Consider the following 21,925-nt stretch of genomic DNA (forward strand, 5'->3'; position numbering starts at 1 on the left):
AGGCGTTATGTGCCAAATAGGTGGAGCGGCCCTTAAGGCAAACAGGAGATGGTCTTAAGGCCTGTGGATCCAGGATGTGGATGCAGACTCCTTTGCAAGCAGCGCTGCAGCGCTGCAGTTGTGGTCGTCTTGGCGAAGCGCTGGCAAATTCCGTCGAGGGATGCAAAGCATAACATAAGTGAAACAACGTGGAAACTGCACTTTTCTGTCGCCCAGATGGAAATTTGAATTTTCTGGCCAAAGGCTTTTTGCTTCGGTGAGCTCACGGCAAAGCGCCGCCGGGCCGGCATCCACGGGATCCATACCAACGTCCCCCGGTCCCGCAGTCACTGTGGAGCCGTTTCGCTCGGGCCCCGGTACTCTGCTCTGACATCATCTGTTCATTCGTCCTTTATGTTTACCGCTTATCCTGCACGCAGGCTGGGGGAACTCTGTCCAAAGCCCTCCAGGGAATCATCATTTAACCATAATATTCAGTCATTCATTCATCAGCTTCCAGATAGTTTTTAACAATCTGAAATACTTAAGGAATCCCAAAGGAAACCATGCGGTATCTGATGCTCTGTACAGAAAGAGATCAAATAAATAAATAGGAGGAGATCAGCAGGAATAATAGATAGAGATAACAAAATCGATGCGGGGTCAAGGTTTAGGACCAATAAGACGAATGGTGAGATGAGAAGAGGCGCGACAGTGTGGTGTTATAACCGGACGGGGTTCTTCGGTCTGAAGAACGACCTCCTGAGATGCTCGGTGGTGCCCCGGTGGAATCGATCTGCCGCTGAAGGACCTCCTGCAGTTGGCAAGCATGCCACGGAGCGGGTGATGGGTGTTGTTGAGAATTGCCCTCCTTCTCCCCTCCCACACCACGGTCAGAGTCCTGCCTTAAGTGTGTTGGTGTCAGGCACCCTCAGGCGGCTGCCTCGGCATGCATCGGCGTAGAAGACGGCGCGACAGACTCATCAAACATTCTGAGCATTGCCCAGCCGATGTTGAAGGACCTCCGCTGCCTCGGGAAGTATCGATGGCTCTGGCCCATCTTGTAGATTGTCATATATGTTAGAAGAATATTGGGATTCAGACCAGGCAACGAAGTCTTTGCTTTGTACCGTCCCTCCACACCGGACGGGCAGCAAAAGACACAATAACTGACAACACACCACAGGACGGACGGCTGAAACAGAACTACTGAAAGGAAGAAACCTATTGAGACTTATCGGGAGCTACGAGTTCAAATTCAAGTCCAGTTGCCACGAAAAGAAGATTTTGACAAGATTCACCATGACTTGGGTGACGTAGTACCTCCACAGAAATACTGAGAACTACCGTCACTCACGCTGTTATTCGCATAACATATGGACACATGCAACCATTCACACGTCTGGACAATCTAGGGTCTCCAATGGACGTCCTGCATGTGTTTGGACCATTGGAGGAACTCGGAGAACCCGGAGGAAAAAAAAAGACTCCACACAGACAGCGTTACCCGGTGGGAGTCCAACCAGGGGCCTTCTGGCTGACCTCTGCACCACTGTGCCTCCAATGACAATTAGGGTGAAATGAAATGAAACACGGCTGAAGGTCAAATGCTTTGTGACAAATAACGCAGATGAAAGTCTGCTCTGCCCACAAGGTTAGACGATCTCTGTGTCGACGGGGGCTCTGGATTCGGACGAGTTCTCCTGCAGCCTTCACGCATGGACCCAACCCAACTGAGCTCCTCTGGCTGTGTCCGCCTGAAGCACAGGTCAGGTACACCGTGAGTTGGGTGTGGTCCGGAGGCAGGGAAAGACGAGGGCTTCACATCGCCATGTTGCAGGATCTAGTGGACTTGGAGTCATTTTCAGAAGTACATTCTTCGCATCAGGGCATGAGAACCATCCAACGGACTGAATCTGGCTTCACACCTGCAGAGAAGAAGGGAGGAACTGACATTAAAATTAAAGGAAAAGACTGGAACGCCCCCCCACACACACACCAGTGGGACAGTCTGAGGTTGTGTGCATGTGAATTTTGGAGGAGACGACCTCAGCTCCCTGTGAGAACATTTTGTGATATCAGTCCCCCCTTGGTTCAACAGAAGGGCTGGCGTTAGAGAACACTCCTGCTCCTCCATGTGTGCTGTGAAGATCCCCGTGGGCCGCGGAAGAACTCTTTCTTGGAGAACCCACGGGGAAAATGATGTCGCGTTCTGAGAAGGTCCGGCTCTCTGAGTGCTCTCTAAAATGGAGTCCGTGGAGGAGGGCAGCCCGCTGAGGTCCAGACGTCTTGGGCCTTCACCGGTTCTCCAGTGGTGAGGAGAACTTCTCTGTAACCGGACTCTCCGGCGTGACGTCGCGGGCCGTGATTGGTGGGCGGCGCTGCTATATATCCGCCGGCCGCCGGTCCCACCTTCTCGCCAGTGGAATTTCATCTCACTTTCTGCACCTTCTGGGCAGACGAGAACATACAATAAGTAAGTAGCAGAATTTACTGTCGCGTACCGACGTGTCCGGTCCCCCTCCCCCCGTGTCGCTCGGTGCTGTCGGTCCGCCGCGGGGGAGCGGTCGGCGATCTGGCCGGGAATGTGCGCCGTGTCGCGGCCTGAGTCCGCGTCCTCTCCCCGCTCCTCCGTGTGCCTACGTGGACTTAGCCTGCTAGGACAGCTCACCGCACTGCTAGCTAGCTCTCGCTCGGCTAATGCTTTGGTACAACCTGTACTTTCCCCCCCGTGGCTCCGGCGTGCCCCGTCTGCGCTGGACACCCGGGGAATGACGGCTCCGGCCGGGGCGACGTTTCCCCCGGGTTTCATCTTGCACCCTCCCCACCAATCTCCCCGTCCTGGCGGGGGGAGGCTCCGCTCCAAGTTCTGCGAGCTGCCCGCTAGCCGACCAGCTACGTGTCACACAGCAGCCAAAGTTTTTAGCAAGTTTGCTAACTAGCTAGCGGCGGTCGGAGCTCGGAACTCCCGGCCCGGGGGTTCGGCCGGAACCCCCGGACCTCCGGCTCCGTCCAAGGAGAGACACCGCCCGCCGAATGGACGCCGATGTGACACGGTCTCACCGGAGACCTTTCCGGAGCCCGGCTGTCCCCTCGTCCTGGGGGTCCTGTCTTTAGCCACCTGGACGGCAGCTAGCATGGCTGGAGTGAGTCTCCGGCTGCTGGTTTATGGTAACTTACCACCGCTCAGGCTCCCGTTCCCGATGACCAGCCGCTTTCATCCCTAATCTGAGTTTTGTCCGGGCTCCGGCTCAGGTGTGGCCGCGGGACCCGGCGGTCAGGGGCGCCGTTTAGCGGTAGGTGACCTTAACGTGGTCGGTCTGACAGCTGGAGCCAGCGGCGCTCCCTTCACCGTTCTCGGGGTCGCGTCGTGCGTGTTTCCCCGCAGACGCGTTCACGTCAGCAGGCGCGGGAGAGTGTATCGACGTGGAATTGTGGAGAAGGTGCCGGTCCTCGGAACAAGCCTGCTCTGACAGTCTGGAGCAGGAGGCTGAAGGACATCTCCACATCACCTGGTGTATTTCTTCTACTTCTTATTCAACTCCGCATTATCTGGAAGACCATTGCTTATTCTGCCCTGTCGTCCGGAAGAAACCGCCTTAAAATGTCTGAAAACAAGAAATCCCTTTAAGAGTGAACAGTATGAGGTGTGAACACCTCCCGACAGTCTCAGGCTCTGGTCTGCCGCCTGGAGATATAACCCTGGGTGACATCGTGGTCGGTGCTGGCCAAACCACCCCGGTCCTTCCAGGGTGGCCGTCGACCGTCTTCAGCCACCGGTCCTCTGCAGCGAGCCTGTAGCCGCTCACTTCCGGTGCATCGGTGTGACCAATGCCGGCACGCGACCATCTACAAACACCTTTGAGAAAGGGCCGATGGTGTGTCCGTGGTTCCATATTGTGCTGACCCTTGGACACGCAGGGCCTCCGGTCACGTCTTCACAGTCACCAATCGCCACTGTATTACAGCAGATGAATTGCGTGCGACGTACTTAACATGGTTAGGATAGCTGTCAGAGCGCTCTTTGATCTCCTACTAGGTGTGACCCTTAACATATGTCTCGGTAATCTACACTTCAACAAATCTGAACTTTGTGTGTTTAACTATTACCTGTTTTCATTCCAAGGCAAAAGCTGGCAGGCTGACGGGAACTTGCATCTTTACAGGACGGATTATCTGGTAACTGACCATTTAGCTGGTAAGTTAGTTGTGTCTAAAGCAACTACATTTACAAGGTTGTGATTCTCTGCCATCCAATAATATCAAGAAACATAATACTGGCGAGTAATGGAGCTAATGGGCTAGGAGAAAATTTCACAAGCCTCCAACGTGTTTTTTTTTGTTAAATCTTCAAATTAGCGTGTGTGTGGTTGAATCTGTTGCCTGTGGTTTGAAGCCCTCTGAGATGAATGCTGCTGTGAGCAGTGAATGAAGTGTTGCTGGGGAAAGGCCTTCAAACAGACCTGTTCTGTGCTGAGGTTGAGTAGAGAAGATGTGCAGGTTTCCACCGGTCCTCAGTGACATTCTGGGTGTTGTCTCTTCATGCTCTAAAGAATTTCAGGCATTATTAAAGGCAAACGGCAGCGTTAAACATTCACATTCCTGTGTGTTTGTTGGCCAGAATTTAAAGTTCCTTTGCCAAATGGAGGAAAACCCTGTTGTTGTTAAAATACTTTCATGGCCTCTCTGTAGTAAATGTCTGGGGTGCGAGGATTCGACAAAATTAGGGTTTCGAAGAAACAAAGAGAAGACCCGGTAGCGGGGAGCGTTCTCTCCAGGTCTTCCTTTTAATCCAATCCATCCTGGACAGACTGAGGGGTCGGGGCAGCAGCAGCACCAGCACCAGGAGGAGGAGGAGGAGGTGGAAATCCTCTTAACCTTCTCGCCTTCTCACATAATTACTGTACCTGGAATAGCCCTGAACAGGAGTGGAGACGCCGGTTTGTAGTAGAAGGAAAAAATGTGTCTCCGTCTCTGAGGTGCAGAGTTGAGAGATAATCTTTTCCATAGCTGTTCGCACATTAACGGCGTATGTGCTCGATAACATCCCAGGTGTGAGGCGTCCACCAAACATGGCTGCCTCCGATCACAGTAGATTAGATAGAGGCGAATATCCCAAAGTCCACCCACGATAAGCTTGTTTACTGCGGTTGGCACATGGAGTCCATACGTGGATGCCGCGCAGGTAGTCGGTGGGCCTGGCAGCCATGACGACGGGTTTAATTGTATCCAAGTCAAACGCCTTGGAGCCCAGGTTGTAGCCAGACACCACAAACTAGCTCCACACCTTTTCAGAGTTAGCGCAGAAATGTACTTACTGAAGAGGGCTGAGGAAGGCCAGTGGGGCAGAGTTTTCGGACAGCGGTCCGGCTGAGCGCTGTGTTGTAATATGTGCTGGTGAAAGAATATGAACCCTTGAATCAATGATGAATGCCAGGACCAGGTGGTGGCAGCAAAGGTGTTTTGCCTGATATCTTGGACAAACACTGCTTCGGTAAGCCCAGATAACAGTTTGAGTGAATTAAAACTAAGAACTGAAGAGGTTTTGTTGTCATGACTTAGTCCCACCATGTTAGAAAACATTTACTTAATCTCAGGGCTTGAAATTAGTCTGGTGCATTTTATATTTAAAAAAAAAAAAAAAAAGGGGGGGGGGGGAGTGATCTAGAACAGAGGCCTGGAAAACTATCAGTGGTTTAAATAAGCACGTCAGACTGGAGGTTAGCCTCCTTCAGCCTTGTGTAACTGGGGACCTGTCAAACCTGTGCGAGGAATCCTCTGAACCTCCTCCCTCTCTTGCAGTGGCACACTCGGACTCTGTGTTTAACGTGGGATTTTGACCATGAGCTCAGTCGCTGTACTTACACAGGAAAGCTTCAACGAGCACCGCATCGGGCTCTTACCAGAGCAGACTGGCGGTGAGTATTGGTCCTAAGGCAGATGTTGGTCTTGAATTTTCCTCCTGAAGACCAGACGCTGTCTGCCCAGGTGCCGTGGCAGGACCCAGTGCAGGAGAGGAAGAGGATGCCCTTCCTACCTATAAGGACGCCTTCCCGCCTCTGCCCGAGAAGGCGGCCTCACCGGAGGGGACCCAGGAGACCGCAAACGCCTGGACGTCCAAGATCCGTCCTCTCAAGTCTTCTGTCATCACCCAGGTGCTGTTGGTTAGCCGGAGATCCCCGTCTACCCGCTGCGGTCCGTCATGCGTTTGGACCCAGGAAACAAACCGTAGCCTCAGACCCTTCCTGAATGCGTTCTCTTGTCAGAAGGTGACGATTAGGAGTCCTTCACTGGGAGACACGGGATGCGGTGGCCTGCCTGGGTTATCAATGCACAAAGGACAGGGAGGGGGGGTTGCAGGGATTTGACTTGATTTCATTTTCTCCTTCAGGCTGAGTGTCTGACTGATGGTATGTGGTGTTTTGTTTCTTCCCAGTAATGGGTAAACGGCTTGTACCCGGCTGTAGAGGGGAACAAAGCCCGACGGGCCGATAGAAGGGTCATTGATTCCCCAGCCTGTTGGTGTGCTCTCTTTTTTTAAACCAAGTAGTGAACCTGGAGGGATGGCTTCAAGACGCCGCCTGTCACTGCCACAGGGAGGGTTTTCTAACTGGAGTCCACACCAGGGGTTCTGTGATTTCCCGCCCGCTGTTACTTAACAGAACCTTTACTTGGAAAGTTATTTTTCTCTGTGCCGGTCCGACTCCCCCGAGCGGAGGCTGCATGTCTCTCACACACACACGGCTCCTTCCACAAAGGAGGGCTTTTGTCTTATCAGCCAGCCAATCAAAGCGTGCCGTCACAGCTTGTGAAATGTCTGATCTAAGCCAGTCATAGGGAGTCAAATAATCTTTTAGCCCCAAACCCAGGGACTCTAAAATGTATACTTTTTTTTGTAAGGCAGTGGCGCGAAAGGAATAAAGACCCTCTGTGCTGGAGAACCAGAGGGATGGAAAATATAGACCGTTTTGCTGATCAATAGCGGTCAGAGAACATATCCAGTGTTTTAGCTGAGCAGCCCGTGTGTTTGCGAGGCGGGGGCGCCCCTTTTAATGGTTACAAATACACGAGGCCTGTCAGAAAGGAGGCGTCCACGTGCGGGTACTCTGAAACCGCTGCAGGCCGTTTCCTCCTGCTTTAGAACATGTAAATGCTTCTGAAACTGGGTTTAAATGCAAAGGAACCTGAAAGTGTCCCTGCATTCTCACCTCAGTCAGAGGTCCCGTGGTAGATCTGAGAAGACGAGGGAGGATTTAGATGCTTGTTCCAGAGAAGCTGATATCAGAAATTCGGATTGACTAAAATTGTTCCTTTTTCATATGAACCAGGTTTTCCATGTGCCGCTTGAGGAGCGCAAGTACAAGGACATCAACCAGTTTGGGGAAGGAGACCAAGCCAAGGTCTGCGTGGACATCATGCACAAGACCGGAGCCCATCTGGAACTCTCCTTGGCCAAAGATCAGGGTCTCTCCATCATGGTGTCCGGAAAGCTGGACGCTGTGATGAAGGCCCGTAAGGAGATTGTGTCCCGACTGCAGACTCAGGTTCGACAGAGTGCGGTCTCGTTAGAATTTTGCTAATTAAGTGAAGGTGTGGTGTGAAAATGCTTGGGCCTGCCTTGCGCTCATCCCAACAGGCTTCAGCTACCGTCGGCATCCCCAAGGAACACCATCGCTTTGTCATCGGCAAAAATGGGGAGAAGCTTCAGGAGCTAGAGCTAAAGACCGCCACCAAAATCCAGATCCCACGACCCGATGACCCCAGCAACCAGATCAAGATCTCTGGTACCAAGGAGGGTCTGGAGAAGGCGAAGCACGAGATCTTGTTGATCTCGGCCGAGCAGGTAACTGGCCCGCCGCCGCCGCCGTCGTCGGGCAGCCTGGCTGCGTTCGCTGACCGTGTCCCCCGTGTGCGGCTTGTAGGACAAGCGTGCTGTGGAGAGGGTGAACATTGACAAAGTGTACCACCCGTTCATCACCGGCGCCTACAACAAGCTGGTAGGAGAGATGACGCTGGAAACCGGTGCCCGCATTAATGTCCCACCTCCAAGTGTCAACAAGACGGAGATTGTCATCACTGGGGAGAAGGAGCAGGTGGCCCTTGCTGTGGCCATGATCAAGAAGGTTTACGAGGATAAGGTGCGTTTGGACTTTTGCACCTCCCTTCTGGTATGAGTTGTCCAACTGGAGACGCTGATGACCCCCTCTCATTCCAGAAGAAGAATGCCACCACCATCGCGGTGGAGGTGAAGAAGTCCCAGCACAAATATGTAATTGGCCCCAAGGGAAACACCCTGCAGGAGATCCTGGATAGAACTGGTGTCTCCGTTGAGATCCCACCTTCTGACAGCAGCTCAGAAACTGTCATCCTTCGTGGGGAGCCGGACCGCCTGGGCCAGGCCCTCACCGAAGTCTACGCCAAGGTAAGCCGGGCCCTCACGCCGACCCCGGTCAGCAGGGAGACCCTTCTGTGACCTCTTTCGTGTTCGCAGGCAAACAGCTACACTGTTTCCTCGGTAACGGCTCCCTCTTGGCTTCATCGATTCATTATCGGCAAGAAGGGGCAAAACTTGGCCAAGATCACTCAACAAATGCCCAAGGTTTGTGGCAGGACCTCTTGGATAACAGTGTTTTTGGAAGCCATCCTCACGTTTAACAGTAACTGTCATCGTAGGTGCACATTGAGTTCACCGAGGGAGAAGATAAGATAACCCTGGAGGGTCCTACCAAAGATGTGCAAATGGTGCAGAGTCAGATTGAGGCCATTGTTACGGATTTGGTGCGTTTGGGGTTTGGAAAACAAACTTCGTCGCTACGAATTTTGTTTGTCCGCATTAACGTCCGCCTTCATTTTCTGCTTCTGAAAGGTGAGTCGAATGGACTACACGGAGATCAGCGTGGATCCCCGATTCCACAGACATCTGATCGGGAAGGGAGGCGTCAACAGTAAGTGTGAGGGTTGTCTGGTGAGCCTAAAGGTTCTTGGCCGTCTCCTCAAACCCGCTGACCTGTTTTTCAGTCAACCGCATTAAAGAGCTGCACAAGGTGACGGTGCGCATCCCTCCGGACAACGAGAAGAGCAACCTGATCCGAATCGAGGGAGATCCCCAGGGGGTGCAAGAAGCCAAGAAGGAGCTGCTGGAGCTTGCGTCGCGCATGGTCTGTATCCACCTACTTTCAAGTGGCACCCTTTGAGCTCGGGGTCCTCACCTGGTGCTTCTGACCCTCCAGGAGAACGAGCGTACAAAGGACCTGATCATTGAACAGCGTTTTCACAGAGCCATCATTGGCCAAAAGGGGGAGAAGATAAAAGAAGTGCGTGACAAATTCCCAGAGGTGAGTTGGAGACCATCTGTGCTAGACAGCGTTCCTTGCGGTGGAGCGAGCGCTCAGCTTTACTAAAGGCCCCATATTTCATCCCCAGGTCATCATCAACTTCCCCGACCCCGCACAGAAAAGTGACATTGTCCAGCTGCGGGGTCCACGCACTGAGGTGGAGAAATGTTCAAAGTTCATGCAGAAGATCGTGGCTGAGATGGTAAGATCGTAACAGATTCATGATCGTCGGAGTTTATTTTGAAGACCATTGACTGTGTGTTTACTTCAAGGTGGAGAACAGCTATTCTGTCTCGGTCCCCATCTTCAAGCAGTTCCACCGAAACATAATTGGAAAAGGAGGATCGAACATTAAAAAAGTAATTATCCGTCTAACTGGCACGTCAAATCTGAGTAGGCAGACTCTTTTAGACCACGTTCCAAGAGTGTTTGACTTTGGCTTTCTAGATTCGCGAGGAAACGAACACCAAAATCGACCTCCCTGCTGAGAACAGCAACTCTGAGATGATTATAATCACAGGAAAGAAGGCAAACTGCGAGGCGGCACGCGTTCGAATTCTGGCCATTCAGAAGGAGTTGGTGAGAACAGACTGTCCAACGTGTCGTGTCCTCCAGGGAAAATGAACTCCGTCCAATTTTAGTGTCTGGGTTTGTTCAGGCCAACATCACCGAGATGGAGGTGTCCATCCCCTCCAAGCTCCACAACTCCCTGATTGGCACAAAGGGCCGCTTCGTGCGCTCCATCATGGAGGAGTGTGGCGGCGTGCACATCCACTTCCCCACCGAAGGCTCCGGGATCGACAAGGTCACCATCCGAGGCCCCGTTGAGGAGGTGGAGAAGGCCAAGCAGCAGCTTCTGGCCCTGGCAGAGGAGAAGGTTTGTAGGGGTGTCTTAGACACTGGCACCACACGTCTGGAGTTGGTTCTTTATCCGCGTGTTACTCAAGATCCTGGCCCCATGTCACACAGCACCGAAGAAGGAAAAAGCGTCGCAGCAAGGAGCGAGACTTACAGAATTACTGCTAAGAATCACAATGGGAACAAGCTGTTAAAAGTGTTCCCCGAGGTAGAAGTTAGGGCTGCATTCTGAAGGAGTGTTTTTCTTTTGCCGGTGACAATGTAGAACAAGCAGGTACTGGAAAAGGCCTTAAGAGTAATCTATATGTCTGTACGTCCCGGCGCTGCACCATTTTGTTTTGGAAAGCAAACCCTGCCCGTCCTTTCAGCCTGAAAGTGAATGCCGTGCTGTCAATGTCCCCCAGCAAACAAAGAGCCACACCGCCGAGCTGCGGGCCAAGCCCGAGTACCACAAGTTCCTCATCGGAAAAGGTGGCGGGAACATTCGCAAGGTCCGCGACAACACCGGCGCCCGAATCATCTTTCCCACAGCGGAGGACAAAGACCAGGAGCTCATCACTGTGATTGGCACCGAGGAGGCGGTCAGGGAGGCCCAGAAGGAGCTGGAGGAGCTCATCAAGAGCTTGGTGAGGGTTCGATTCCTTCCTGTCGACTCCGCGGTCCTCCACACCTCTCCTTCTGACATCCTCCGCAGCCTTTGGTCCTCAAACCCCTGCTCCCGATTCACTCGGTTCCAGAGTCCTCCGGGGTAAAAGGCTGACCGTGACTTTCTTAAAGTAGATCAGGTTTTCTAAAGGGGTCCCATCCCGACAAACGCGGCTGTATTAATGACTTGTCTTGGGACTGTGTGTCAGGCCAGAGCCCGGCCCGGCCTCCTCGGGGCGGAGGCACTGAACAGGAAGACGGTAGCGGTGAGGAAATGAGCCAGCAGTGTCAGATAGCGGTCAGTCGTGTAACCAGCACAGGTGAAGTAGGCAGATGCACGTCAGGGGAAGTTTTAGGGATCAAGCGGTCGGTGTGTGCGGGTTCCTGATGCAGGGCGTCCCTCTGATTCCAGGATAATGTGGTGGAGGACACGATGAATGTGGATCCCAAGCACCACCGCTACTTTGTGGCCCGTCGCGGCCAGGTCCTGCGGGATCTGGCTGACGAATACGGTGGCGTGATGGTGAGCTTCCCCCGTACGGGCGCACAGAGCGACAAGGTCACCCTCAAAGGAGCCAAAGAGTGTGTGGAGGCGGCTAAAAAGCGTATGCAGGAGATCGTGGACGACCTGGTGAGTGAGCTTCTTCTCCCGGTGGTCGACCTGCTCTCTGACGGTAGCGGAGTAACACGGTTCCTCCCGTCTAGGATGCTCAAGTGACCGTGGAGTGCACGATTCCTCAGAAGTTCCACCGTTCCATCATGGGTCCCAAGGGCTCACGGATCCAGCAGATTACCCGGGATCACAATGTACATATTAAGTTCCCGGAGCGCGAGGACCCTCAAGGTAACTATCGGTTTGTAGGTCTCTGGTTCCGTGTGAAGGAAAGCGTGTCTCCAATCAAACCCCGTTTCCCTCGCCCAGCTTCCCCCACGGAGGCTCCTGTCCAAGAGAACGGGGAGCCCAACGGAGAGGTGAAGGAGCCAGTCGATCCCAACGCACCCAAAAAGTGTGACGTGATTGTGATTTCCGGCCGCAAAGAACGCTGCGAGGCTGCCGTGGAAGCGCTCAAGGTGTGTATCCTCAGAGATGGCTAGGGTAACGGTTAGGGTTACAGGGTTCCACAGGGTTCTCCGCCCTGTGGTTTCTCTGATCGCTCCTCTTCCTCCTCAAGGCTTTGGTTCCTGTTACCATTGAGGTTGAAGTGCCTTTTGAGCTTCATCGCTACATCATCGGACAGAAAGGAAGTGGAATTCGTAAGATGATGGATGAATTTGAGGTGAGTTCGTGGATCCGGTACAGGAAAAAGCCTCGCGGTCCCGGTCGATCCAAAGCCGTCGCGACTGAAGAGATGGGCCGGTTTGTCTGCAGGTAAATATTCAAGTGCCTGCTCCTGAGCAGCAGTCTGACAAGATCACCATCACCGGCTTGGCCAATCACCTGGAGCGCGCCAAAGAGGGTCTGTTGGAGCGTGTGAAGGAGCTGCAGGCCGAGCAGGAGGATCGGGTAGGTATCGGGCACCCTCCTTCGGGACGCTTCTTCTTGACTCGAAACTCAGAGAGCACCTGGTAGCACCGGCTGGGGTTTGCATCTTTTACCAAAGCCATACCTGAACTGTCAACCTTATCCCCGGTGCTACAGAAGCCCAAGTTGAGCTGCTCTGAATCTCCAACTAACTGTACCGTTGCTCGCCATCCGCATGCAGGCACTCAGGAGTTTCAAGCTGACCATCACTGTGGACCCCAAGTATCACCCAAAAATCATCGGGCGCAAAGGCGCCATTATTACAAACATCCGCACGGAGCATGACGTGAACATCCAGTTCCCGGAGAAGAACGATGAAAACCAGGTAGGCGCCGTGCCCTCCGTGCTGAGGAAGCCCACGGCGCTCGGTCTGGGGTTCTGACCTGGCTCTCCTGCTCCTCCAGGACCAGATTACGATTACAGGGTATGAGCAAAAAGCCATAGCTGCGCGGGACGCTATCCAGGCCATTGTGGACGAGCTGGAGGAGATGGTCTCTGAGGAGATCCCGCTCGACAGCAGAGTCCACGCCCGCATAATTGGAGCTCGTGGCAAGGGCATCCGCAAGATCATGGATGAGTTTAAGGTGGGAAGGTTGGCGCGTGAAATGGGCCGAGGTCCACGGTCTCCTAGAGGTGACCGGGCATCTGATTGTTGGTCAAGATATCTCTGTTCTCACACAATTAACCATATCAGCCCTTTACTTTGCAGTAGAACATTATGTTACCTTCAGGTGGAGAGAGCTGTGCTTTCAGGCTCTTATTTCTAGGTATATCTTCTCATCCGTCTCCGTCAGGTTGATCTCAGGTTTCCCCAGAGCGGAGCTACCGACCCAAACTTTGTGACAGTCACGGGTCGTCCTGAGCTTGTGGATGAAGCCATCGACCACCTCCTTAACCTTGAAGAGGAATATGTAAGACCCCCCCCGTGGAAATGCTTGTAACCGACCTTCAATTGTTATTAATAAACTTTCTGTCCTCAGATGGCAGATGTTGTGGAGAACGAGGCTAAGATGGCTTACATGAGGCCTTCGGGTGGAAGCGCTGCTTCCATGGAGGAGAACCGTGGTCCATCCAAAGGCTTCGTGGTGCGGGAGGCTCCCTGGACCACTGCCAACGAGAAGGTCGGGCTCATCCGTCACCTCGAGTAACTACCGCTTGATCCGACCGCCCTCCTTAATCCCCCCTTTGTTCTCATCCACTCCCAGGCCCCTGATATGAGCAGCTCTGAAGACTTTCCCAGCTTTGGAGCTCCAGTGGCAACCAAGACCTCTCCCTGGGGGCCCAAGCGTTTCTGAAGAGCGCCGCAACCTTCGGGCCTAAACGCGACCGGACACCATCACCCCGGTCCGCCTCCCTGACCCGGACTGACCGCTGACCCTAAAAAAAAAAAAAAAAAAAAAAACAAAAAAAAAAAACCCCAACAAATCTTCAGTTCGAGTCATCCTCCAGTCAGTCTACAGTGCTTCTGGGTCCTATAATCAAGTTGTGAGCTTGTATCTCCATTAAATACTGTCTTGATCCTTCAAAATCCAATCAAAGACAAATGTTGTGGTTGAGCGTCGGCCTGTCTGAGGCCCACGTGTCCGCGTTGCTAGACCTGACTGTCATCGTGGTTGGACCTGTTATACCAAATTGAGCGGTGGCCAGACATCTGTTCTCTTTGAGCTGCCCGTATCATAGTTGCCTTTGCGTGGCGGGAGCGGGGACGGCCGGCCGAACCAACGGGCCGTCCGTTTCGGCGACCCCACCCTCCTGCTTCAATCATGTAGCTGCGTGAAAATGGTCATCTGTTGTCTCGAGCGCATCGTAGTGGCGGTCACGCCTCCGTCTGCTTGTAACTGTGAATGTGGTCGAGTCGCGGCGCCTACCTTGTAGCCTTATGAATCGGTAAACTTTACAATGAAGGAGAGGAAGAGGAGGAGGGCGGAACGGCATCCACTTAAACTGCCAGATGCTTGGAGGCCATGCCAGAACTAGACTCCTTACAACACTAGGTGTAGAACTCCGGCCCATCAAACCTCACACTAACTGTCAAAGGAACATTTGACAGCGAAAAATAACAGTGACTGTTTCAGTAAAACGGCGTGCCAACTGTTTGTCTAGTGACGTCCTGTGTTCTTCATCCTCTTCATCGGGTCAGTGTCCAGTCCCTTTGTCTTCCAGTTGCTATGCAGATTTTCTGTCAAATAGCAGTGGCCCTTTTTTTATCAGCCTTACAACTAGAAAGATACAAACCAGGTAGAGAAGATGTCAAGGTGCAATTTTTAAATGGACAACTGGAAGGTTCTTTACTTTTAACCCCCCTCCCCCCACTTTTTTTTTTTTTTTGCTTTGACAGCTCTTGGAACATTTCCACCCCGGTGACTAGTTGAACTTTGCTCAAGGAGTGCAGATTTAGCTTGCTAGCTGCTAGTTCAACATCTAGCATCAGCCTACCTCGGTTTATATCTTCCTGGCATTGAATGAAAGATTATGCAAATACCATTTGAAGTGAACAGTAAAGGATGACACTGGAAAAGAAACTGTCCAAAAACGTCAATAAAAATTGAAAATCTTTGCATTGTCTCGTCTGCCTCGTCGCCACAAGGGCAAAGGTGATCCCTCTGCCCAGGCGCAACAGGAACGGATCTCCCCTTCTGTGTGTTTTCTGCTGTTCAATCAGGAGGTCCGTGGAGCCTCCTGAGGTTGACAGATGTCCCAAGCGGCGAGCCGTGACCGCGCTTATTCCTCCTCAAACCGAACCTCTCGTCCAACCTGGTGGTGGTAGCGGTCCGAGGGCGGGTCATTCCTGGGTGCTGAGAGCGGCCGGCCGGCTGGCAGAGGCTTCCAGGGGGGGGAGGACTAAGAAGCTGGCTGAATATGTCCTTTGTTCCCAGGCAACAAGGAACTTCTTGAGAATAAAAACAGGCTAACAATTGTGAGTCAAGCAAAAGACCGGTCTTCGAGCCTGTCAGCGCCCCCTCATGACTGCAGGTGAACACCTGCCCACCTGCGGTGAGGAGCAAAGGCTCACAGGACGCAGTAACTCATGGATGAACCGCCCCTTTTAAAAACGTCCTTCAAAGCCACCTCCCCGGACTCTGTAAAAACCACAAAAGCACAAATAGCATGCTAATTTTAGCATTTGCTTGAGGATGAGTGGCTAGCTACCGAGTGCTAGACGCTACCGGAACGAACCTTCCTGTATCAATGAACGTACAGTATGTGCGCGTATCTGATAACTATTTCACACAAACACCCTCGGGGCTCCCTGGTGTAACATGATGGACGGAATCTGAAGCCTTTGCGCACTTGGAGAACAACGATAACGTGAGCCAACAGGCTCGGTCAGCTCAATGGGGATGACCTGGGACCTGACCAGCAGTGGACACCTGGAGGAGGTATCACCTGCAGAGATCATCTCATAATAATCGCCGAAGGGAAATTGGTTTTCTGCAATGAACCTATCATGTATGAACCATGAGCAGTGGGCTGCTGTCTAGCAGGTTCAGTGTCTTGCTCAACAACACTTGGAGACACTAAGAGGAGCCAGGAATCGAACTGGGAATGTTCGGTTCCAAAGACGGTCACTACCTCCTGCACCCCCTCCAAAGGAGCAGCCCATACGAGGACTAAAGGGGGTGTCACCTGTAGAGAACACCTGCAGGGGGTATCACCAGCAGAGTGACCTGAAGAGATGCTGTTGTAACATCTGAACGTGGATGTTCTCCAGATGACATGTGACAGAGAAAGTCTAAAAGAGGCACAAAGGCCTCCTTGTCCTCACAGGGAGGTGGTTCAGGCACGGGGACGCGACGAGTTCCGGCATGAATGAGACTCTTCTCCGGTTCTTCTCTCCGGGGCTGCGGCCAGGAGGAGGCGCTCCTGGATCGAGAGCTCCTCGGTATGAGACGTTAGCAACTTGAGTTACTGCAGAGGGCTCGGGGTCGGAGCTGAGCTGGAGAGGACCAACGTTGGGATTATATGGAGCCTTCTGTGACTGTGGGATAAAGACGGAGAAAATGAAGAGAACCCGAGCAGAAGAGCACGAGGAACCTGGGAAAAAGGTTTTCCACGTCGTTGTATTTAATCATTCACTGATTTTTTTTTCTCTAATAAAACCAAGCTTAGTCCTGAGTTAACCAGATAGATTAGAGTTCCGTCCTGGATTGTCAGAGTGCAATCCTCAATTTAATCCTGAATCCAAAGGAGATCCTCAACTTAAAAAGACAGTTAAATAGGGAGAACACTGAAGAGCCCCGAATTCTTCCGAACAAAGAAAATGATGGTCTTTCCCCAGTTCTGCGATCTGAATTTCGGGTTCCGTGGGTCTTCACCAGGAAGGACCCTGTCACCTTGAACATGATTGGCCTCCTGAACATGGGAGGGACGCTCTGCTGGGATGTCTGATAAGAAGAAGGTCGATTTCATCCCGCAAACACTGGGACAGAAAAAGTCCCGTCATTCAGGTCCAAGACCGTCGGCTCCACTGGGTGACCGAGGCTTTATAACACCGTTATAACACACGATTGTCCAGCCTGAGGAGTGGACACAGGAGCCGATGTTGTGAATAACAATAATAATACCAACAGTTCTTCATTAAATAAAACACATTAACAGTTATTTATCCCTCACTGATGGAATTTTATTTATTACATGTTGTGTTTGATTGTGTGTGTGTGTGTGTGTGTGTGTGTGTGTGTGTGTGTGTGTGTGTGTGTGCGTGCGTACGTGTTTGTTTGCAGGACGTGTACGTCGGCTGCAGACTCTAAAAATGTCTTCATTGCATCACATCTGTCACATGTTTGTTTTCCACTGCAGGGGAGAGTTTTATAGGTCAGGGAGAAAAGACACACAGGAGAAGACATCCCAAAAAACAAACACACACACACACACACACGAACACACACACACACACACACACACACACAATCAAACAAACAAACACAACATGTAATAAATAAAAATCCATCAGTGAGGGATAAATAACTGTTAATGTGTTTTATTCAATGAAGAACTGCTGGTATTATTATTGTTATTACTCACCCACCCACCCATCCACCCACCCATCCATCCATCCATCATCCATCCATCCATCCATCCATCCACCCATCCATCCATCCATCCATCCATCCATCATCCATCCATCCATCCATCCATCCACCCATCCATCCATCCACCCATCCATCCATCCATCCATCGTCCATCCATCCATCCATCGTCCATCCATCCATCCATCCATCCACCCATCATCCATCCATCCATGCATGTATTATCCAGCATGTATCCTGCTCTCAGGTCATGGGGGCTGGATCCTGTCTGAGCTGTGATTGGACCAGGGCATGTTCACGCTGGACCGGCCGCCGGTCGATCCCGGGGCCACATTTAGAGTCTCTCGTTCCCGCATGTGTGGTTGAGTTTATCATTATTATTATTGTGACTGTTAACACCCCTTTTCCCTCAGAGAATTTATCCGCCGGAATCATTTTTTACCTGATTGAAACAGTGTGTAGTTTCACCCGTTCGCCACAGGGAGACGCTGTTGACCTTCAAGGTCGGCGCTCACCTGAAGGGCTCCAGCAGGTGTCCCAGCATGCTTTGCACACACGAGTTTGACGCTGTGTGTTATTATTGTTGTTGGTGTTACTTTTATTGGTATTTGTAATATTTTTACGATGATGGTCTGGAGAAGAGGTGGAGGAACGTGTGTCAGCAGTTTGGAACGGGTGAGGAAAAGAGCATCAGCCAGAAGGTTTGGAGACACTGAGGAGAAGACAGGAGGCAGAGATGAAGATGTGGAGGTTCTCTTTGGGATTGAGGAGAACGGAGAGGTTAGATGTTATGAGGCCAGTTAGCCATGATCTCAGAGGTTTTTCCTCAGAAGACGTGTGAGGCTGCAGATGGATGTTGGATCCCTCAGAGGTGAAGTTCTATCATGCCGTGTTGAAGCTCGCTCCGGGGCGGCGGGTGGAGTCGGAGGGCCGAACAGGAGCGCAGGTGTAGGTAGATGTTAAATGTCAGGGGGTTGCCATGGAGCCGGAAGCGGTGGGATGAGATGTTCACTTGCAGGAGGGCCAGCTGTTCTCCACTCTGCTGATGACATCTGAATACACAGCAGTGGCTTTGCAGGCGGGCGGCACGGCGGCGCAGAGGTTAGCGCCTCCGCCTCCCGGCAGATGGTCTCTGGTTGGATTCCCACAGGATTCCTCCCTGTGTGGAGTCTCCGTGTTCTCCCCGTGTGTGCGTGGGTTCCTCAGGGTTCTCCGGGTTCCTCCTGCGGTGCCAACACACCGGCAGGTTCATGGGGAAACCTGGAAAAGCGCCCGGACGTGCGAATGAAAGTTAACGTCCGTCTGGGGCCAGAGAGGGACCGGCCTCTCACCCGCCGAGGCTGGGATGGGCTCCGGAGGCGGAGAAGAGGTGGACGTGGACGGATGGCGATGCAGGCTCCGCCTCCGCGGCGCCCAGACGTGACTCTTAGGGGATGGATCGGATAGACGTTACCAGAGTCTGGGCCGCCATGACCGAATGCTTTGAGGCTGGTTCCTGATAATGGAGGCTGTTTAGCTGCACACGGCTGGCCCTGACTCCAACCTTCTACAACCCCCTCCATCCACCTCCATCCCCAGCCTCCGCCTCCACCGCCAGCATCCACCTCCACCTCCATCCCCAGCCTCCACCTCCACCTCCACCTCCACCGCCAGCATCCACCTCCACCTCCACCTCCACCTCCACCTCCACCTCCACCTCCAGACCCAGCCTCCGCCCCCCCCATGCCAGTGGCTGGTGAGTGCAAACAGAGTGCAGGGTAATGATTAGTTTTACAGGCTGACGCTCTCCTCGCTCAGCTTCCTGTTTGCTGGAGACGATTCTTCCATTCACACAGCGAGCCAACACCTTATTACCTCCGGGGGGTCCTCAAGTCAGATTCATGATGGATGTGGAAGTACACAGGACTACTGGTGGAGTCCTAATAGATCACTAACACTAATGGATGACAGAGAGCTGTTAGAGTACTAATACAGAGCCGGTAGATTACTTTTAGAGTATTCTAGCAGAATACTGGTAGTACCGGTAGTTTACTGACTATCTGAAGAGAACCGCGATAGTACTACAGCTGTCCAGGTGTGTGTGTGTGTGTGTGTATCTCCAGAGGAATCAACCAGCAACCTTCACAGTTTGTTTATTGAGGTGAACAAAGAAGAACATCACAGAGGTTTGGTGGAACCGTGACCCATGACTTAGGAAAACGGACTGAAAGGTATTTGTGGCTGTGGGCGGCTCCAGGGCGGAGCAGTGACGGTCCGGGTCCGGGTCCAGGGCCGGGTTCAGGGCGGGAGCGGGTCCCCGCAGGAAGGTGCGTCCCCTGGGCGGAGCCAGGACCTTGGCCCCGCCTCCCGCCGTCCACCTGTGCCGTCGTGTCTCAGCACTGAGAAGGAACCGGCCTCGGGCCTCCTCTTCCTCCTGGCGTTACGGGCGGGGCGTCACCCCCGGCCCCCCGGCCCCCCGGCCCCCCGGCCCCTCGGCCGCCTGCCCCCCGAGTCTCACGGCCGCCGCCTCGGAGTTGGGCACCCATCAGCGAGCCGCCCGCGGCGGTCCCTGAACTGGCTTCCATGTGGGCGCGCGGGAGCGTTCATGCCTCGCCGTCCCGCCGGGGGGGCCGGGCGGCGCGGCGAGCTCGGCCCAGCAGCTCGTGGTACGCCGGCGAGCGCAGGAAGCGGGGGTAGCAGTCTTTGGCCATCAGCATGTAGATCTTATGCTGCGCCTGGTCGAAGCAGGACGGCGCCGGCGCCTCCATGTTGGCCCTGGTGATGTCCCGGGTCTCGTGGTCGATGTTGATCTGGGGGGACAAAGGCGGGATCAGCTCGGCGGCTCGGGTCCGGCCCGGAGGAGACGGGGTTCCGCCCGGCTCGGCCTTTACCTCCCGCGGGGCCTCGCTGCCGATGAACTCCTCGTAGATCCTGCGGGCCTTGGCGGGCAGCCGGGCCGGGCTCCGCGTGCGGCGGTAGTCCTCGCAGGCGAAGTAGAACGCGATGTTCTCCTCGCTGAACTCCGACAACAGGAAAGCACTGAAGGCGCACAGTCCGTCTGCGGGAGGACGAGAAATTTGTTTAGCCGGCGGGACTCGTGGCGGCCGCACGTATCGTTGCAGCGGCGGCGGCGACCGACCCAGAGGGTCAGGACGACTAACGGGTTCCTTACTTTTGCTGGACAGCAGCTTCTCAAAGGATTCCTTCCACCTCAGACACTCCTCCAGGCTGGGCCTGCAGGAGGACCTCAGAGTTAGACTGCACAGGACCAGCAGGGAGGCGAAAGACAGACGGACAGACAGGTAGAAAGATGCGCAGACAGACGATCAGACAGGTAGAGAGATGCGCAGACAGACGGATAGACGGGTAGAAAGATGCGCAGACAGACGGACAGACAGGCAGGCAGGCAGAGCGATGCTTACTTGTTCCTGCCTGTTCTGCAGCAGGGGAAACTCCAGTCTGCCTTTTGCAAGAAGCTCCCCAGCCTGGCTTTCAGCTCCTTGGCCCTGTCGGGGAGTCAGACGTGTTAGTTTGTAGACGGCCCTGAGTGGGAACTGACCTCCCAGACCCCCTCAAACAAAGGCTCATCCACAATTACAAAAACATCCCAGAATAATCCTGCGATAAACATCTGGCCGGCTGCAGCTGTTTCTCCCGTACCTTTCCAAGCAGCAGCCGGGCAGCGATGCTAGTCCTTTGCACATGGCTGGCGGTCGGGCGAGGCGGAGGAGCGAGGCTCGGCGTGTCCGTCAGGCGGCTGGCTGAATATCCTGTGAACAAACCCCAGCGGAGAGCGGAGCATCTGTGCGCAGCAAAGTGCCGCCGCGGCTTTTATGGAGCCGCCCGCGCGTGTCATCGGGCCTCTCGGCCAATCAGGAGCAGGGGGAGGATTCACGAGGCCCGGGCTGGAAATGACTGTTCGGTGACAGAAAGACGACACATTGCTCTCCTGAAAACAACAAACCGCCTCTTTCGTAACAAAGTTTCACAACCCAGAAGGACGTAGAGATGTTCGGAGGCTCGAGGGTTCCTCCCGAGAAGGTTCCTCCGGCATCCCCTCCGCACCGTCGTCCCCCTTGTTCTAGGTCAGGGTTGGATAACAGGGAGATGGTGGGTCAGGAGAGACGGACAAACCCAGGGGGACCAGGATCTGATGATGAGAGGACCGAGGGGCGGAGATACAAGAAGACTTTTAGTCTAATGAGCAGACGGATCGGTGTTTGTCGATGAGGCCGTGGACGGACCCGCGTGTCACCCGGCCGTGATGTAACCGAGCCCACCGGACCTTCGTCCGCCTCCTCCTCCTCTTCATCTTCACGCCGATCCTCAGCAGGAAGGACAGGCAGCATTAAAAGGCCATCAGCGGTTCCAGGGAACCAGGGAGCGAGGGAACACCCTGTGGGCGAACCGCATTACGCTGGCCACCAGCCCCCGGTTCAAGTCTTCGGATTCACACACACACACACACACACACACACACACACACACACACACACATGCGCACATGCGCGTGGTGGTATCCGGCGGAAACCAAGAAGGGAAATCAAAACAAACAAAGAGCAGAAGCACAGAGGTCT

At 53.6% G+C, this 21,925-nt stretch overlaps 2 protein-coding genes and 1 long non-coding RNA gene across 3 annotated transcripts; 1 reads left to right on the top strand and 2 right to left on the bottom strand.

The window, feature by feature from the left end:
* Positions 1 to 1,880: 1,880 nt before the first annotated feature.
* LOC147236976 (uncharacterized) lies at positions 1,881 to 5,364 on the bottom strand. The gene is made up of 3 exons (XR_015108279.1): positions 5,298 to 5,364; positions 4,443 to 4,526; positions 1,881 to 1,907 (listed from the first exon to the last, which is right to left on the bottom strand). It is a non-coding gene; the product is annotated as an uncharacterized LOC147236976 (long non-coding RNA).
* On the top strand, positions 2,372 to 13,872 carry hdlbpa (high density lipoprotein binding protein a). The gene is made up of 28 exons (XM_086171809.1): positions 2,372 to 2,455; positions 4,106 to 4,177; positions 5,782 to 5,897; positions 5,968 to 6,134; positions 7,308 to 7,523; positions 7,616 to 7,822; positions 7,902 to 8,117; positions 8,195 to 8,401; positions 8,471 to 8,578; positions 8,653 to 8,757; positions 8,846 to 8,924; positions 8,998 to 9,137; positions 9,210 to 9,314; positions 9,403 to 9,516; positions 9,587 to 9,673; positions 9,762 to 9,893; positions 9,973 to 10,191; positions 10,577 to 10,798; positions 11,230 to 11,448; positions 11,523 to 11,661; positions 11,740 to 11,888; positions 11,990 to 12,094; positions 12,187 to 12,321; positions 12,521 to 12,664; positions 12,744 to 12,923; positions 13,134 to 13,250; positions 13,320 to 13,460; positions 13,545 to 13,872. The coding sequence occupies exons 3-28, from the start codon at positions 5,822 to 5,824 to the stop codon at positions 13,632 to 13,634; spliced, it is 3,819 nt and encodes a 1,272-aa protein (XP_086027935.1). The 5' UTR covers positions 2,372 to 2,455; positions 4,106 to 4,177; positions 5,782 to 5,821; the 3' UTR covers positions 13,635 to 13,872.
* Positions 13,873 to 19,485: 5,613 nt separating this feature from the next.
* On the bottom strand, positions 19,486 to 21,164 carry LOC147236978 (regulator of G protein signaling 5-like). Its single transcript, XM_086161715.1, has 5 exons — positions 21,009 to 21,164; positions 20,771 to 20,854; positions 20,521 to 20,582; positions 20,240 to 20,406; positions 19,486 to 20,158 (listed from the first exon to the last, which is right to left on the bottom strand). Exons 1-5 carry the CDS (start codon positions 21,050 to 21,052, stop codon positions 19,952 to 19,954), a joined length of 564 nt encoding a protein of 187 aa, XP_086017841.1. The 5' UTR covers positions 21,053 to 21,164; the 3' UTR covers positions 19,486 to 19,951.
* Positions 21,165 to 21,925: the final 761 nt, after the last annotated feature.

This window comes from Fistularia commersonii, chromosome 1 (genome assembly GCF_037954325.1).
Source record: "Fistularia commersonii isolate RoL2024-O1a breed Wild chromosome 1, RoL_Fcom_v1.0, whole genome shotgun sequence".
In the NCBI taxonomy this organism is placed as follows: Eukaryota; Metazoa; Chordata; class Actinopteri; order Syngnathiformes; family Fistulariidae; genus Fistularia; species Fistularia commersonii.